Source organism: Salmo trutta, chromosome 34 (assembly GCF_901001165.1).
Source record: "Salmo trutta chromosome 34, fSalTru1.1, whole genome shotgun sequence".
Classification (NCBI taxonomy): Eukaryota; Metazoa; Chordata; class Actinopteri; order Salmoniformes; family Salmonidae; genus Salmo; species Salmo trutta.
Genome location: NC_042990.1, coordinates 13,334,794 through 13,352,283, shown reverse-complemented (window position 1 = coordinate 13,352,283; position 17,490 = coordinate 13,334,794). Strand labels below are relative to the sequence as shown.

Here is a 17,490-nt window from a genome sequence, read left to right as displayed (position 1 = left end):
GCTTGCCCACGCAGTCGTGTGTGAACAGGGAGTACAGGAGGGGACTGAGCACACACCCCTGAGGTGCCCCCGTGTTGAGGATCAGCGTGGCAGATGTGTTGTTACCTACCCTTACCACCTCAAGGCGGCCCGTCTGGAAATCCAGGATCCAGTTGCAGAGGGAGGTATTTAGTCCCAGGTTCCTTAGCTTAGTGATGAGCTTTGTGGGCACTATGGTGTTGAATGCTGCGCTGTAATCAATGAACAGTATTCGCACATAGGTGTTTCTTTTGTTCCGGTGGGAAAGGGCAGTGTGAAGTGCAATTTAGATTGCGTCTTCTGTGAACCTTTGGGGAGGTATGCGAATTGGAGTGGGTCTAGTGTTTCTGGCATGATTGTGTTGATGTGAGCCATGACCAGCCTTTCAAAGCTCTTCATGGCTACCGAGGTGAGTGCTATGGGACTATGGTGGTCTGCTTGAAATTTGTAGGTATTACAGACTCGGTCAGGGAGAGGTTTAAAATGTCAGTGAAGACACTTGCCAGTTGGTCTGCACATTTTTTTAATGTTTTATTTATTAATTAAAAAAATTATTTAACCTTTATTTAACCAGGTAGGCCAGTTGAGAACAAGGTCTAATTTCAACTGTGACCTGGCCAAGATAAAGTAAAGCAGTGTGACAAAAAACAACAACAGAGTTACACATGGGATAAACAAAAATACAGTCAATAACACAATAGAAAAATCTATATACAGTGTGTGCAAATGGAGTAAGGAGGTAAGGCAATAAATAGGCCATAGTAGCGAAGTAATTACAATTTAGCAAATTAACACTGGAGTGGTAGATGTGCAGATGATGATGTGCAATATGAAATACTGGTGTGCAAAAAAGTAAATAAAAACAATATGGGGATGAGGTAGGTAGATTGGATGGGCTATTTACAGATGGGCTGTGTACAGCTGCAGCGATCGGTTAGCTGCTCAGATAGCTGATGCTTAAATTTAGTGAGGGAGATATAAGTCTCCAACTTCAGCGATTTTTGCAATTTGTTCCAGTCATTGGCAGCAGAGAACTGGAAGGAAAGGTGGCCAAAGGAGGTGTTGGCTTTGGGGATGACCAGTGAGATATACCTGCTGGAGCGCGTGCTACTGGTGGGTGATGCTATGGTGACTAGTGAGTTGGTCACCATGCTCTGAGTACCTGTCCTGGAAATCCTTCTAGCCCCACGGCCTTGTGAATGTTGACCTGTTTAAAGGTCGTGCTCACATCGGCTACGGAGAGCATGATCACACAGTCGTCCAGAACAGCTGGTGCTCTGATGCATGCTTCAGTGTTGCTTGCCTCGAAGTGAGCATAAAAGGCAGTTAGCTCGTCTTGTAGGCAGCGCCCCTATGTCTCAGTATGTGTAGACCATGTATCTGATGCTGTCTGGACATAAAGAGTGTGGCATGTCATACTCTTTCTGGCTAGACAGTATTAGATACATAGGCCACATATAGTAAAACAGATGGAGTTAATATGCAGACCTAAGCTTGTCGCCTGCCTTCCCGCCTTTGGGACAACGACTCCCATTGTCAGGGCAGAGACATGAGCATCTCGTCATTTCATACATACTCTGGTTTCAGGCTGCCACTTTTCTTTAAAAAAATGGCTACGTTGTATGCCTATTTGGGAAGCCTATTTGGGAAGGCCTTGCTGATTACTGAGTTGCGGCTGACAGTGAAAAGCATCTAAAATACAATTGGCATGCTGACTGCAGAAATGTCCACCAGAGCTGTTGCCAGAGACTGTAATGTACGTTTATCTACCATAAGCCGCCTCCAACGTCGTTTTAGAGAATTTGGCAGTATGTCCAACCGGGCTCATAACCGCAGACCCCGTGTAACCATGCCAGCCCAGGACCTCCACATCCGGCTTTTTCACAAGTGGGAGCGTCTGAGCGGGTGCTGAGGTGTATTTCTGTCTAATAAAACCCTTTTGTGGCGAAAAACATTTCTGATTGGCTGGGCCTGGCTGCCCATGGCCATGGCTGCGCTCTTGCCCAGTCATTTGAAATCCATAGATTAGGGCCTATTTAATTAATTAAAATTAACTGATTTCCTTATTTGAACTGTAACTCAGTAAAATCTTTGAAATTGTTGCATGTTGCGTTTAGAAACTCAGCAAAAAAAGAAACATCCTCTCACTGTCAACTGCGTTTATTTTCAGCAAACTTAACATGTGTAAATATTTGTATGAACATAACAAGATTCAAGAACTGAGACAAACTGAACAAGTTCCACAGACATGTGACTAACAGAAATGGAATAATGTGTCCCTGAACAAAGGGGGTCAAAATCAAAAGTAACAGTCAGTATCTGGTGTGGCCAACAGCTGCATTAAGTACTGCAGTGCATCTCCTCCTCATGGACTGCACCAGATTTGCCAGTTCTTGCTGTGAGATGTTACCCCACTCTTCCACCAAGGCACCTGCAAGTTCCCGGACATTTCTGGGGGGGAATGGCTCTAGCCCTCACTCTCCAATCCAACAGGTCACATACATGCTCAATGGGATTGAGATCCGGGCTCTTCACTGGCCATGGCAGAACACATATATTCCTGTCTTGCGGGAAATCACGCACAGAACGAGCATTATGGCTGGTGGCATTGTCATGCTGGAGGGTCATGTCAGGATGAGCCTGCAGAAAGGGTACCACATGAGGGAGGAGGATGTCTTCCCTGTAACGCACAGCGTTGAGATTGCCTGCAATGACAACAAGCTCAGTCCGTTGATGCTGTGACACACCGCCCCAGACCATGACGGACCCTCCACCTCCAAATTGATCCCGCTCCAGAGTACAGGCCTCGGTGTAACGCTCATTCCTTTGACGATAAACTGCAATCTGACCATCACCCCTGGTGAGACAAAACCGTGACTCGTCAGTGAAGAGCACTTTTTGCCAGTCCTGTCTGGTCCAGCGATGGTGGGTTTGTGCCCATAGGTGACGTTGTTGCTGGTTATATCTGGTGAGGTCCTGCCTTACAACAGGCCTACAAGCCCTCAGTCCAGCCTCTCTCAGCCTATTGCGGACAGTCTGAGCACTGATGGAGGGATTGTGCGTTCCTGGTGTAACTCAGGCTGTTGTTGTTGCCATCCTGTACCTGTCCCGCAGGTGTGATGTTCGGATGTACCGATTCTGTGCAGGTGTTTTTACACGTGGTCTGCCACTTCGAGGATGATCAGCTGTCCATCCTGTCTCCCTGTAGCACTGTCTTAGGCGTTTCACAGTATGGACATTGCAATTTATTGCCCTGGCCACATCTGCGGACCTCATGCCTCCTTGCAGCATGCCTAAGGCACGTTCACACAGATGAGCAGGGACCCTGGGCATCTTTCTTTTGGTGTTTTTCAGAGTCAGTAGAAAGGCCTCTTTAGTGTCCTACGTTTTCATAACTGTGACCTTAATTGCCTACCGTCTGTAAGCTGTTAATGTCTTAACAACCGTTCCACAGGTGCATGTTTATTAATTGTTTATGGTTCATTGAACAAGCATGGGAAACAGTGTTTAAACCCTTTACAATGAAGATCTGTGAAGTTATTTGGATTTTTATGAATTTACTTTGAAAGACAGGGTCCCGAAAAAGGGATGTTTCTTTTTTTGCTGAGTTTATTTTTGTTCAGTAAAGAAGTATACAATTTTCATGTTCTCCATTAAATATAAAACCCACCATAAAACAACTATACAAATAATGTATAAATCACTTTTTTAAGATTAGGTTACAGACAGTCCAACATGTAGCTGTATTGCCCCCTGGCTGTGGAGTTGTATTAATAGGGGTTAGGGTGTAGGGTTTACAGGTTGTTCAAATCAAATCAATGTTGCTGTAAAAGAGAATGTATTCTCAGTCAACTCACCTGGTAAAATAAGGAAAACATAAAACAAGTCATTTAAAAAAGCAAGGTATAGTTGAAAGGGTTTGGGTCCAACATGTAGCTGGTAGTGCCCACTGACTGGACTTGTAGAAACAGGGGTTAGGGTGTAGGGAAGGGTTCGGCGAGTAAAATAAATGTGACAAGTTTTTTGTAAAAATATATAAATGTAATGTTTGGTCAAAAAAGACTACAATCACCAGGAATTTAGCAAAAAAAGATTGTTTAATTTAGAAAATCTGTTCCCAAGTATTCCCACGAATAAAGGTTGTCTCAAAGTAATCAATGTATGAATGATCGGCTATGAAAAGCCAACTGACATTTACTCCTGAGGTGCTGACCTGTTGCACCCTCGACAACCACTGTGATTATTATTATTATTTGACCCTACTGGTCATATTTGAACATCTTGGCCATGTTCTGTTATAATCTCCACCCGACACAGCCAGAAGAGGACTGGCCACCCCTCATAGCCTGGTTCCTCTCTAGGTTTCTTCCTAGGTTCTGGCCTTTCTAGGGCGTTTTTCCTAGCCACCGTGCTTCTACACCTGCATTGCTTGCTGTTTGGGGTTTAAAGGCTGGGTTTCTGTACAGCACTTTGAGATATCAGCTGCTGTAAGAAGGGCTTTATAAATCAATTTGATTTGATGAAATTATGGTTGTTTTCAAATACAACAATACATCTTTTGGGGTTTAGTTGTGGTTAATTTGCACTGTATAAATTATTATTACTTTGTTCCGGCCCCCGATGATCTGCTTGTTAGGGTGTACAGGGTCCAACATGTAGCTGTAGCGCCCCCTGGCTGTGGAGTTGTAGTAACAGAGGTTGTATGGGTTAGGGTGTAGGGGTCAGTGTACAGGGTCCAACATGTAGCTGTAGTGCCCCCTGGCTGTGGAGTTGTAGTAACAGCAGGAACTCTTCAGGCATGGCGTGCATGAAGTGACTTGGACCAACACTGTCATAGTAATGATGGGGCAAAGTATTTTGGGATAGATCCAGAGGGAAGGGCCAGAAGCCGTACAGATGAACCTGACAAAGAGAGATCTAGACTTAGAAACAAACACACACAAACACACACACACTTAATCACACACTTAATCTTAATCGCATCCTCTACTGCTTGTGGGTTCGCTGATGACTGTATAATCCGATGCGGGATGCATACTGTCGTTGAGGCCGGTGCAGCCATGGTCATATGTCTTCTCTGTCACTTCGCCAGGCGACATTCAGTCCTTTTTTCCTGAGCCAACGGCTCTCCATGATGGCAGAGGCTGCACCAGGTGGAACAGTCCACAGTAACAGTCCAGAGGGAGGCAGGGTTTATCCCACACTTCTTCAGTGAAGTCTTCAATTGGTCCTTTAGGCGCTTTTTCTGACCACCTGCAGAACGACGGCCCAGTTGTACCTGTCATTCACGTACTGAAGCTCAAGGACTCGTTCAGATTCAAGCTTTGTGCCAGCTGCTACTAGAGTCCCAGTGTTGCTTCAGAAATCACAGAAGCACGGTGTATATGATCTTCAAAACAACATCTGTTCATGGCCTTAATGGACCTCTCCTAAGCAGAGGTCTAGACATAGGTGGGCCTGGGTGGACACAGACCCACACACTGGGGAGCCAGGCCCTGCCAGGCCCATCCAATCAAATTGAGCAAAAAACTAAAAATAATACATTATTATTACAAAAATACTCCTCAGTCAAAATTTCTGCAAGCCCACCCACAAATGAATTTCTGGCTACGCCCCTGCTCCAAAGCCTTGAGCAAAGTAGACTGTGAACACCTTTGGAAGGTCTTTCTGCAGTATGGTTCAATGAGGGGGTGATGGTCAGGGTAACAATTGGCGGTCAGAAGTCTGAACCCTTTGGAGTAGGCACTGGTGTGAGGCAAGTAGCGTGTGCTTGAGCCGGTCCTATGTCTTCCTCCTTTGTGTCCCAACACGGCTGGCACAAGGACATGGAAACATAGAGTGGGGTGACCCTAGACTTCAGATTGGACAGAAACATCTTCTGAGGCGACACACACACATACTAACACCTGTTCACAGATCTCCAGAGCGGTGCTGGCCAGCATCAAACCAGTAGAGAGCCGTGGGGCTCGTTGCCCGCGGCGACGCCAGAACCTGCCCAGCTCAAACAGGTAGTCTGGGTGGAAGAACACCACTTCCTGTTGGGGGCGGGCCTTACGGAGGGCATGGTACACCTAGGACAGAACAAAGACTGATTAATGACATCATTACTATCTACTCTCCTCCCCCCAGGATCAAAATGTTAGTTATCCATTTTGTCATTCTTAAAAAGTCTACCCGACCCCAGCCCTTGCCCTAGTAACTGATAAAAAAATTGATTGGGTACATAGTATTGTGTCCTGTCGGGCCCGTACCGGGTCGCAGGCCTCTACCTAGTCTCATCTCATGGTAGCAGCTCACCTTGAAGCAGGGGCTGGTCCCAAAAGCAAAGGAGAAGGCTGGGAGAAGTAGATGAGCATGACCGTAGACTGACAGAGCTTCAGCCAGGGGTCCAGGGTTCTGCTGGAGGTCAGGGTACCTGAGTACAGGGGAGTTAGGAGATGGGGGAGGGGAGGAGTGAGGAGACGGGTGAGGGGAGGGGTTAGGAGACATGTAATGGGAGGGGTTAGGAGACATGGGAGGAGTTAGGAGACAGGTGTGAAGTGGAGTTAGGATACAGGTTGAGGGGAGGAGTTAGGAGACAAGTGAGGAGTTAGGAGACAAGTGAGGGGAGGAGTTCGGAGACAGGTGAGGGGAGGAGTTAGGAGACAGGTGAGGGGAGGCATTAGGAGACAGATGAGGGGAGTAGTTAGGAGACAGGTGAGGGGAGGAGTTAGGAGACAGGTGAGAGGCATTGTCGATGTTAGTGGCAGTTGAACAAATGTCTAGAATCGACTTGACGACAAAAATCTATTTGAGTTTGTGAAATCATGTTCAAGGCAGAGACAGGTGAGAGTTCATCATATATATATATAGATTATGTACAGTATCAGTCAAACGTTTGGACACACCTACTCATTCAAGGGTTTTTCTTTAATTTTACTATTTTCTACACAGCTCAAATAAACAAAGAGAAACGAAAGTCCATCATTACTTTAAGATATGAAGGTCAGTCAGTACAGAACATTTCAAGAACTTTGAAAGTTTCTTCAAGTGCAGTCGCAAACACCATCAAGCGCAATGATGAAACTAGCTCTCATGAGGACCGCCAAAGGAAAGGAAGACCTAGAGCTACCTCTGCAGAGGATAAGTTTATTAGAGTTACCAGCCTCAGAAATTGCAGCCAAAATAAATGTTTCACAGAGTTCAAATAACAGCCACAACTCAACATTAACTGTTCAGAGGAGACTGTGTAAATCAGGCCTTCATGGTTGAATTGCTGCAAAGAAACCACTACTAAAGGACACTAATAAGAAGAAGAGACTTGCTTGGGCCAAGAAACACAAGCAATGGACATTAGACTGGTGGAAATCTGTCCTTTGGTCTGATAAGTCCAAATTAGAATCTAAAACCTTTTCTAAATTAAATAATGATGCCTATAAGCTAGATAAAGAACGCATAAATATTGTTTCTCACACAAACTTCCCTTATTTACATATTATTTATCTTTGGTTTTAGACCACCCTCTTTCGACAACATTTCTTAGTTTTCACAATTTCCCGGGAATCACCAAGTCTAACACAAGGGAAAGCAGCTCCTTCCCCTCTCAAAGGTATGCTAACTGCATCCTGTGCTTGGCGATATCTCCTCGAAGTTGTAACAGCTCAGCCGTTTGCCAACGATCTACACAAAATACTCTATAATGTCAAAGTGGAAGAAAAAATTGAACATTTTATTTACAATTAATGGAAAATGAAACGCAAATATATTAGATAAGTATTAAACCCCCTGAGTCAATATAAGTTAGAAACACGTTCGGCAGCAATGACATCAAATGAAATTGTATTGATAGTGTCGTAACTTTGGCATCATTAAACTGAAGATCAATCTTTATCAAAAAGTCTCTGTAATTATTATTACGTGATTAAACTACTTAATCACGTACATGTAATTAAGGTGTTGGGGCTAGGGGGCAGTATTTGCACGGCCGGTTAAAAAACATACCCGATTTAAACTGGTTACTACTCTTTCCCAGAAATGAGTATATGCATGTAATTAGTAGATTTGGATAGAAAACACTCTAAAGTTTCTAAAACTGTTTGAATGGTGTCTGTGAGTAAAACAGAACTTATATGGCAGGCCAAAACCTGAGAAGATTCCATACAGGAAGTGCCCTGTCTGACAATTTGTTGTCCTTCTGTTGCATCTCTATCGAAAATACAGCATCTGTGCTGTAACGTGACATTTTCTAAGGCTTCCATTGGCTCTCTAAAGCCGCCAGAAAGTGGAATGGGGTGTCTGCTGTCTCTGGGCAAAGAACAGCAGCAGAGTTTGTGAGTGGTCAGCCTGGGGACAGTGAGACTGAGATGCGTGTTCACGAGACTACTCCATTTTTTCTTTCAGCCTTTGAATGAATACAACGTTAATCTAACCACATTGTCCCTGTTGCAGAAGGGAAGGCGGGGGAGGGCCTTGTAGCCATCCCGGAGAGAGAGTAAAAATGGTCGAGAGTTTTGAAGCACAAGTACTACAGGCAATGTGTTGATAGAACTTCTGTAGCATTTTCCTAAAATTTGCTTTGTTAAGGTCCCCAGCTGCAGTAAATGCGGCCTCAGGATATGTGGTTTCCAGTTTACACAAAGTCCAGTGTAGTTCCTTGAGGGCCGTCGTGGTATCGGCTTAAGGCGGATTATACATGGCTCTGACTATAACTGAAGAGAATTCTCTTGGGAGGTAATACGGTCGGCATTTGATTGTGAGGTAATCTAGGTCAGGTGAAGAAAAGAACTTGAGTTCCTGTACGTTATCACAATCACACCATGAGTAGCTAATCATGAAACATAAACCTACGCCTTTCTTCTTCCCGGATAGTTATTTATTCCTGTCTGACATATGTACTGAGAACCCAGCTGGCTGTGTGGATAGGGACAGTATATCCGGAGAGATCCATGATTCCGTGAAACAGAGTATGTTACAGTCCCTGATGTCTCTCTATAAGGAGATCCTCGCCAATGAGCTTGTCTACTTTATTGTCCAGGGACAGAACATTAACGAGTAATATACTCGGAAGTGGTAGATGGTGTGCACGTCTCCTGGGTCGGACTAGATGTCCACTCCGAATACCTCTTCTCCGTCGGCAGTGTCTTGGAGCAGCCTCTGGGATAAGTTCAATTGCTTTGGGGGGATACGAACAAAGGATCCGATTCGAGAAAATCGCATGTCTGGTCGGAATGCTGGTGAGTTACCGCTGATCTGATATCCATAAGTTATTTCTGGCTGTATGTAATAACACAAAAAACGCTCTGGGCTAATAATGTAAGAATAATCTGCAAATATTGTGCAATCCAGGTGTGCAAAGCTCTTAAAGTTGCTTAGAAGCGGGCAGCAAAGCCATCATGTCTGTCTGTGCCATCTTAAAGTGAGTCAGTGAGCAGTGAGTCTTTCTCGGTAAGTCTCTAAGAGCTTTGCATACCTGGATTCCCGATTATTCTTTAAAAAATTCTTCAAGCTCTGTAAAGTTGGTTGTTGATCATGGCTAGTCTTACCATAGATTTTCAAGACGATTTAAGTCAAAACTGTAACTAGGCCACTCAGGAACATTCAATGCTGTCTTGGTAAGCCGCTAAAGTGTATATTTGGCTTTGTGTTTTAGGTAATTATCCTGCTGAAAGGTGAATTTGTCTCCTAGTGTCTGTTGGAAAGCAGACTGAACCAAGTTTTCCTCTAGGATTTTGCCTGTGCTTAACTCCATTCCGTTTATTTTTTTATCCTGAAAAACTCCCTAGTCCTTAACGATTACAAGCATACCCATAACATGATGCAGCCACCATTATGTTTCAAAAAATGGAGTTTTTAAAGTCACCATTGGCCTCGTGTTGAAATCCCTGAGCGGTGTCCTTCCTGTCCGGCAACTGAGTTAGGAAGGACGCCTGTATCTTTGTAGTGTAATTAAAACTTCCTCATGCTCAAAGAGATATTCAATGTTTATTTTTATTTTATTTTTTACTTATCTACCATTGCACATAGAGTGAGTCCATGCAACTTATTATGTGACTTAAGGACATTTTTACTCCTGAACTTATTTAGACTTGCCATAACAGAGGTTAAATACCTATTGACTCAAGACATTTCAGCTTTTCATTTTTATCCATTTGTAAAAATTTTGAAATACATAATTCTGCTTTGACATTATGGGGTATTCTGTGTAGGCCAGTGACAAACAGAATCTAAATTGAGTCCATTTTAAATTCTGGCTGTAACACAACAACATTTGGAAAAAGTAAATGAGTGTGAAACAAATCAAGGCTTGGCTTGAAAACAGAAATCTAAACAAATAATCCATAGTATGTAACACTTGCATACATATTTACAACTAAAAAGCAAATGCGACACATCACTTTATCTAGCTAGCAAGATAGCTAGTTACAGTACTTAATGTAACTAGCTATGTCTTACCTTTTCAGCAGATCGGTTTTGAATCCCTTAGCTAGATAGCAAGCTCTCTCCAATTTGTCAACGCAAAAACAAGGTTCACTTTCAACACTCGTCTTGGCCTATCGTTTACCCTTTTTGCATGTTGGCTCTCCAACGTTCCCTGTTTCTTTGGGTTAGATGGGGTCCGAGCTGCCTGGGACAGGTTATGTGCTACCTGTCCTTGCTATATTGACATCGACGTCCCATTCATATCCATTTGAATCTGTCTGAGCTGGCACCGCCTCCGAAAACTTGTCATTCATTATGCGCAGCAGTAAATCTGGCATGAAAATCCAAACCGACAGGGAAATCGAATACAGAGGTTTTCATTCAGGCTGGAGGAGCAATATTTTTACTGTTGAATCACATTGGATTACAACTAGAGATTTTAAACAGAAACAAAAGACAACATATTACATATTGCCGCTTTAACCATTATTTTTGGATTTTGATTAGTGCTTGGGGTTATTGTCTTGCTGGAAGATCCACTTGTGCCTAAGTGTCAGCATTCCTGGCAGAGGCAACCAGGTCTTTGGCTAAAATTGTCCTGATACTTGGTGGAGTTAATGATGCCGTTGACCCTAACAAGGGCCCCAGGACCAGTGGAATCAAAATAGCCCCATAACATTAAAGATCCAACACTGTATTTTACTGTAGGTATGAGCTACTTTTCTGAGTAGGCTTCTTTTTCATGTCGTCTGACCATACTGTAGCACTGACTAGTTTTTGATAAATGGCATTGGCTCTAGGATTGGAACCGGTGCTTCGGTCAGATGACATGAAAATAGAGCTCTTTGTCTGTATCTGATCATGTGTATTGATAGAGTATATACCCTTTAATGATCTGGGAAGGGTTGGCTGTTATGAGGTCTGTCTTCACTCCCACGTCATAACTCTTGTTGATAGGAGCCAGGTTAAACCTAACAACAACAACAATAACAACAATAACAATCACACAACATTACAAACAACTACGATCACACAACATTCACACAACATGACATCAACATTCACATGACATTATTCAACCATACACGACCTAACAACATTCACACAACATTACAGATAATAACTGAAAAGAGCGCCATGTACAAATTGGTGATGGACTCAGAAAGAGGTAATGGTTTCGATAGGAAGAAATAACTTTCAAACAACATTATAAACAACAATATTCACACAACATTCCCAGAATATCCACACAACGTTCACACAAGATTATAAACAACAGTAGTCACACATCACATCAACGTTGAACACTACACAACAGAACTACATTGCTATAGATTACTACCAATAACGGATCGATTGATTGATTGCTTGATAGAAAACGTTGTTACTTATACCTAATGACATAGTCAGCATTGTCTATTTCCGCTCCACAGCTGCTGTTCTGCAGGATTCCTCCACTTCCCACCACGGCACAACGACTCAACGAGCCTTTACTCCAGGGTACGGTCTATACACACACACACACACACACACACACACACACACACACACACACACACACACACCATGCTGGTAAACCACGCTCGTGTGATGAATTTTTCTGAGAAATGTAAGACTTGCGCACATACACACCTGAGGCAGCATCTCCCATAGTGCTTGGTCCACCTTTCTCTTCATCCTCCTCTCTACCTCGTAGGTCAGACTCTGGTTCTGATTGGTGTTCTGTCGGGTCACCATCAGCCTATCAGACGCATTACAGCACGACCACAACTCTGTCCTGGGAGGGGCATTATGTTTGTTTGAGATAATCGTAAGACTGAGAAAGGTGTGTGTGTATGTGTGTCTCACCTGTGTAGTTCTCTGTGTGTGATGTTGAGTCTCCAAGGACAGTTCATCAGCTCTCTCACCTCCTGAGAGAACAGGGCAATGTCTACTCTGACGCACGCACGCACACACACACAAACCCACACACACACACACACACACACACACACACACACACACACACACACACACACACACCCACCAGCCAGGTCACTCCAGATCCAATGCAATGTTTGAAGTTCGTTCAGATTGCCACGATGTCGGGAGATGCCTTCAATACCGATCACTAGCGGAAATGGTGAACTCAATTACCATCAAGTAGGCTTGCAGCGATGCGGATGACGGATGTTCATTTTTAAAATATTTTTTATTCCCTAACCCAAACCTTAGCCCTGAACTTAAGTTTAGGCATTCATTCAGATTGGTTAACTGTTAAAACACAACCTTTGGACAAACGTGGACAAATATAGAATACTGAAGTCAGACGGGGTCAAACTATGAGATCTTGTTACACACAGACACACGACTCATAGATGGAGAACTTGTTGGATCAGGATGGATTGTCTGGTTGATCTGATCAGAACTATATGACTAGCATGAAACATAGTAAGAGCAAGTCAGGCGAGGGAGAAACTACACCGCTCTCTCTCTCGCTCGATTAGCTGACATCATGGTGTGAGCTAATTGGGATCCTAATAAAATTCTAAACTACCTACTTTTTCATAGAAGTCATGGTCACCAGTTTTTCTCGCAGTCTTCTGCACTGCAAACTCTTCTGGACAGAGTTCAGGAACTCATCTCTGCAACACACACATTTATCAAGACCATTTTAGCACCAAAAACCATCCCAGCACAGAGGGCTCATTGTAATGGCTGGAATGGAATGAATGGAACCCAGTCAAACATGTAGTTTCCATATGTTTGATACGATCCATATTTTCCATTCCAGCCATTACAATGAGCTCGTCCTCCTATAGCTCCTCCCACCAGCCTCCACTGATGAGTATGTTTTTTCATCAAGAACGCATACTGGAAGAGAGTCCTCTGATGGCTGGTAAACCAAATTATGTTTTATAGATTCAGATAATGGGTCACCTTACAGATCACCTGACTTGGAAGCCATCTTAGTTCAGGAAGTTGTATCAATCTGGGCAAAAAGTTATGAATCTTGTCATTTTTTTATACTTTATCATTGTTAGTGGTTACATTGAAGAATTCTAAACAATTTGTTTGTTCGTTTTGTTAACAGATTTGTTATCAACAGAGACCACATACACAAACTTTAAATAATTGATTTGAATCCACAAATCACATTACATTCCAGAAGGTTTTAAACATTTCAGAGGTCGTTGTATGCATGGACACTTAAAGATACAGAAACACCTTCTCCAAACAGCTAGGCTGCCCATAACAGCTGAAACAGAGCAGTATCTAGCCAATTGCTTTGCTTTAGTCTTTGGCAGGCCTGCAATCTGGAGGCCATATAACGTAAGCCTATGTACATGGCCGAGACTGCCAAATGTGACTCGATTCAGGAAACTAGGCGTATGTCGCGCGTCACTACTTCACAGGAGAGCCATTTCAACGTAATCTTTTTTTTAATGAAATTGCATTTTTTGGCAGAAATGCATTCTGGAACATGTGAACTTTCATGTGCCTCAATAACAAACTTGTATGCCATCTGTAAATATGAATACAATTGTTAAATTACGAACCTAGTTGGTTTAGCCACAGAAAAAAACAGCAGCCTTCCCACTAGTCATGATTGGTTGAGATAATGAGTGGGCTGGACATGCCGAGAGATGAGTTCAGATTGGTCTGCCATGTAGCACGCTTCTGTCTATTTGAGCTGGTCAGTATGTGTAGGTAATCCTGTCCGACGTGGCATTTTCTTTTATATATATCATGTAGTAGAACTGCATAAGTGTTGCTCCACTTTCTGGAGGGCTGAGTTTTGAAATCAGTGGAATTAGAGTATGATAGCTAAGGAGATGTAGACAACACCTGTCTCCGGATTACATCTTCAAACTAAGGGCAACCATGGCATCCGTGACAGAGATGGAGAAGCGTCCATCCATGTATACGGGTAAGATAGTCTAGCTAGCTACATTTTCAGATATTACACCTTTCTAATTTTGTCTGAAAGTTGTTAAAGTGTACTGTTAGCTAGCTAGCTAACGTTAGCTGGCTGGCTGGCTCCCTAGCTAAAGTTTTGTGTATGATCTGTGTAGTAATATTATTCATATCTCAGAGCAATTTGCTTTGATAGTTATAGCCTAATGTTAGCTAGCTAACATTGAACCTGGTTGGTTAGCTACCTGCAGATTCATGTAGGGTAGTAACGTCATGAGTTGGGATTATGGTTCATTGTTTAGCTAGCTAGCTACATGTCTTAAAAAAGACTCCATGCAATTAATCATTTCAATAGAATGTTAATGATGTCACTTTGACAACTGTTGATAGACATAGCTGGTAAATTTGCTCTGGTTATCTACTCCAATTTCAGAGAACTCTTGTCTGAGTGTGCCAGAGCGCAGAATAACTGATGAATTGACGAACTCTCAACACCAGTTGAATATGGCCGGTGTCAGTAAACGTTGCCAAAAAAGCGTAAATTGTTGCCGGCAGCACAGATGCAGTCACCAACACTCGGGATAACATACAAATAGCCTAACCAGCTCTGCTAGGGCGAGTAAAATGGTCAGAGTGTAACGCTTGGACGTCGTGGGTGTGGAGTCAGGTGCAGGAAGCAGAAGCGTTTAGTACAGTGCTTTTAATTACGCACAACCAACAGAGTATTCGCCCAAACCAACAGGGCATATCAAAATACAAAGTCCCAAAAAACACGATCCACTACACAACACACAGTGTAAATGAAAGAAACAAGCCCGCACACAGAACAGGTGGGGAGACGGGCTTAAATGCTCATCTAATAACCAAATTGAAAACGGGTGCAACAAATAAAGGCATAACCAACAGAAAAGGGAAAAAGGGATCGGTGGCAGCTAGTAGGCCGGTGACGACGACCGCCGAGCGCCACCCGAACAGGGAGAGGAGTCACCCTCGGCAGGAGTCGTGACACAGAGTGAGCTGTTCTCTCATTTGTGTCTGGAAGTAGCAAGCAAGCTAGCCAATGTTAGCCAGTTAGCTTGGGTGCTTGACTGCTGTTGTTAGGATCAACCCTTAAAGAGATGGGTGGGGATAAAGCTTAAGAGGGTGTGAACGATGCTGAATGGGTGTAGACAAAGACGAGCTCTCCAGTAGGTGTACCAAAAGATTCAAAGGCCATTTTCACAACTTTCAAAGCAGAGTTACTTTCCCATTGTTCCTCAACTGTAGTGTATGATATACCATTTTCTAGATATACAATTTTCTAGTCTGCTTTTATCCAATGTAAAAAACACAATTTCAAATTTTGCTACATAAGACCGAATCGAGCCGGTTGGTCACAAATCAGTGCTTCTAGCTTGCACATATATCAGAGAAATGGTGGCCCGTCTATTAGGGTATTAGGGGCGGTGCCCCACTTGTGATTGGTCAAAAAAAGTACAAAAATCTAAATATGTAAATAAATATATATATTTATATTTTCATACTGAGTGTACAGACATTAAGAACACCTTCCTAATATTTAGTTGGATTTCACAGGTGACATCAATAAGGGATCATAGACCGACCAGGTGAATCCAGGTGTAAGCAATGTCATGGAAAGAGCCAGTGTTGCTAATGTTTTGTACACTCAGTGTATGTTATATAATTCAAGAATTAGGATTAAAATGTCCATAAAAGTGTGGTTAATTTGTGTACATTTTATGGTTTCCAAACAAGCTGTTCATTTACCTACTGCTCTGCCATCAGCAGACCTGACACCCAGTGCTTGGATTGATGGCACTAAAGAGCAAATCACAATGAGCTTGTAAATAAATAATCATGACAGTCCATTGGTAGCTTGGGCCCTGAACCAGACATCCATATCTATCAACAGTCAAAGGACAGAGGGATACACTAGCTGGAACCTTCTCACCCCCAAGGCTCTGTGCCGAAATCGCAACAATGTTATGTAAACACCGGCCGGAGAGGCTTGTATGAAACCCAAATAAAAAGGTAGTGACTTTGTCAGCTGCTACAGAATCACACAGTGTTCACAGAACGCTATCAATACAATACAACAGTGAATAATCAGTGTGTCTTCAGTTATTGTATCTCCAGTCTGACATGAATCATTATCAACAGGTAAGAGAATAATCCATAACAGTCAGCTTCAAGTCCAGTTACCATGAACTCGCACCTTGACAGTCACAAACAGAACACTGGAAATGATGTGTATTACAGAAAGTCAAAAACCGCTGAACATTGTGTTGATCACTCTAAACTAAGTCACTCTTATGTCCCCATTACACACACGCACATACACAGTAATACAAACGTACCTTTGGTGTTGGTAGTAGTCTATGAGCGTAATAGACAGGAGAGTTCCGGAGCAGAGGAGAATGAATAGAACCAGGTAACACATTGTTACAACAGGTCACAGACTGAATGACAGTGTGACAACTACACTGTTGGTCCATCAGGGAGGAATAGAGGGAGGGAGGAGAGTCTGAGGGGAAAGGAGGAGAGGTGCGTGTTTGTGTGTCAAATCAAATCACATTTTATTTGTCTCGTGCGCAGAGTACAACAGTTGTAGACCTTTCCGTGAAATGCCTACTAACAAGCCTTTAATCAACAATGCAGTTCAAGAAATAGAGTTAAGAATATATTTACTAAATAAACTAAAGTAAGTAAAAATAAATAAATAAAGAACACAAGGAAATTGCATAACCATAACAAGGCTATATACAGGAGGTACCGGTACTGAGTCAATGTGCGGGGGTACAGGTTAGTCGAGGTAATTTGTAAAGTGACAATGCATAGATAATAAACAGCGAGTAGCAGCAGTAGGGCGGCGGGCGCAATTTAAATAGTCTGGGTGGCCATTTGATTAACTGTTCAGCAGTCTTATGGCTTGGGGGTAGAAGCTGTTAAGGAGACTTTTTGTCCTATACTTGGCTCTCCGGTACCGCTTGCCATGTGGTAGCAGAGAGAACAGTCTATGACTTGGGTGACTGGAGTCTTTGACAATTTTTTGGGCCTTACTCTGACACCGCCTGGTATAGAGGTCCTGGATGTCAGGAAGCTTGACCCCAGTGATGTACTGGGCCGTACGCACCAGGGTTTTTCTTTATTTTGACTACATTGTAGAATAATAGTGAA

At 43.1% G+C, this 17,490-nt stretch overlaps 1 protein-coding gene across 1 annotated transcript; it reads right to left on the bottom strand.

The window, feature by feature from the left end:
- Nucleotides 1–4,465: 4,465 nt before the first annotated feature.
- LOC115173631 (alpha-2,8-sialyltransferase 8F) lies at nt 4,466–16,827 on the bottom strand. Its single transcript, XM_029731916.1, has 9 exons — nt 16,671–16,827; nt 12,957–13,040; nt 12,265–12,351; nt 12,049–12,193; nt 11,811–11,923; nt 11,301–11,387; nt 6,316–6,433; nt 5,925–6,089; nt 4,466–4,920 (listed from the first exon to the last, which is right to left on the bottom strand). The coding sequence occupies exons 1-9, from the start codon at nt 16,751–16,753 to the stop codon at nt 4,726–4,728; spliced, it is 1,077 nt and encodes a 358-aa protein (XP_029587776.1). The 5' UTR covers nt 16,754–16,827; the 3' UTR covers nt 4,466–4,725.
- Between the last annotated feature and the right edge of the window lie 663 nt (nt 16,828–17,490).

Excerpts from the sequence above, each read along its gene's own strand:
- LOC115173631 (XM_029731916.1), bottom strand. The coding sequence starts at position 16,753 with ATGTGTTACCTGGTTCTATTCATTCTCCTCTGCTCCGGAACTCTCCTG. Across the intron at positions 13,041-16,670 it reads GACTACTACCAACACCAAAG|AGATGAGTTCCTGAACTCTG; the intron begins GTACGTTTGTAT and ends TGTGTGTTGCAG. Across the intron at positions 6,434-11,300 it reads CCTTCCCAGATCATTAAAGG|GTACCCTGACCTCCAGCAGA; the intron begins GTATATACTCTA and ends CCCTGTACTCAG.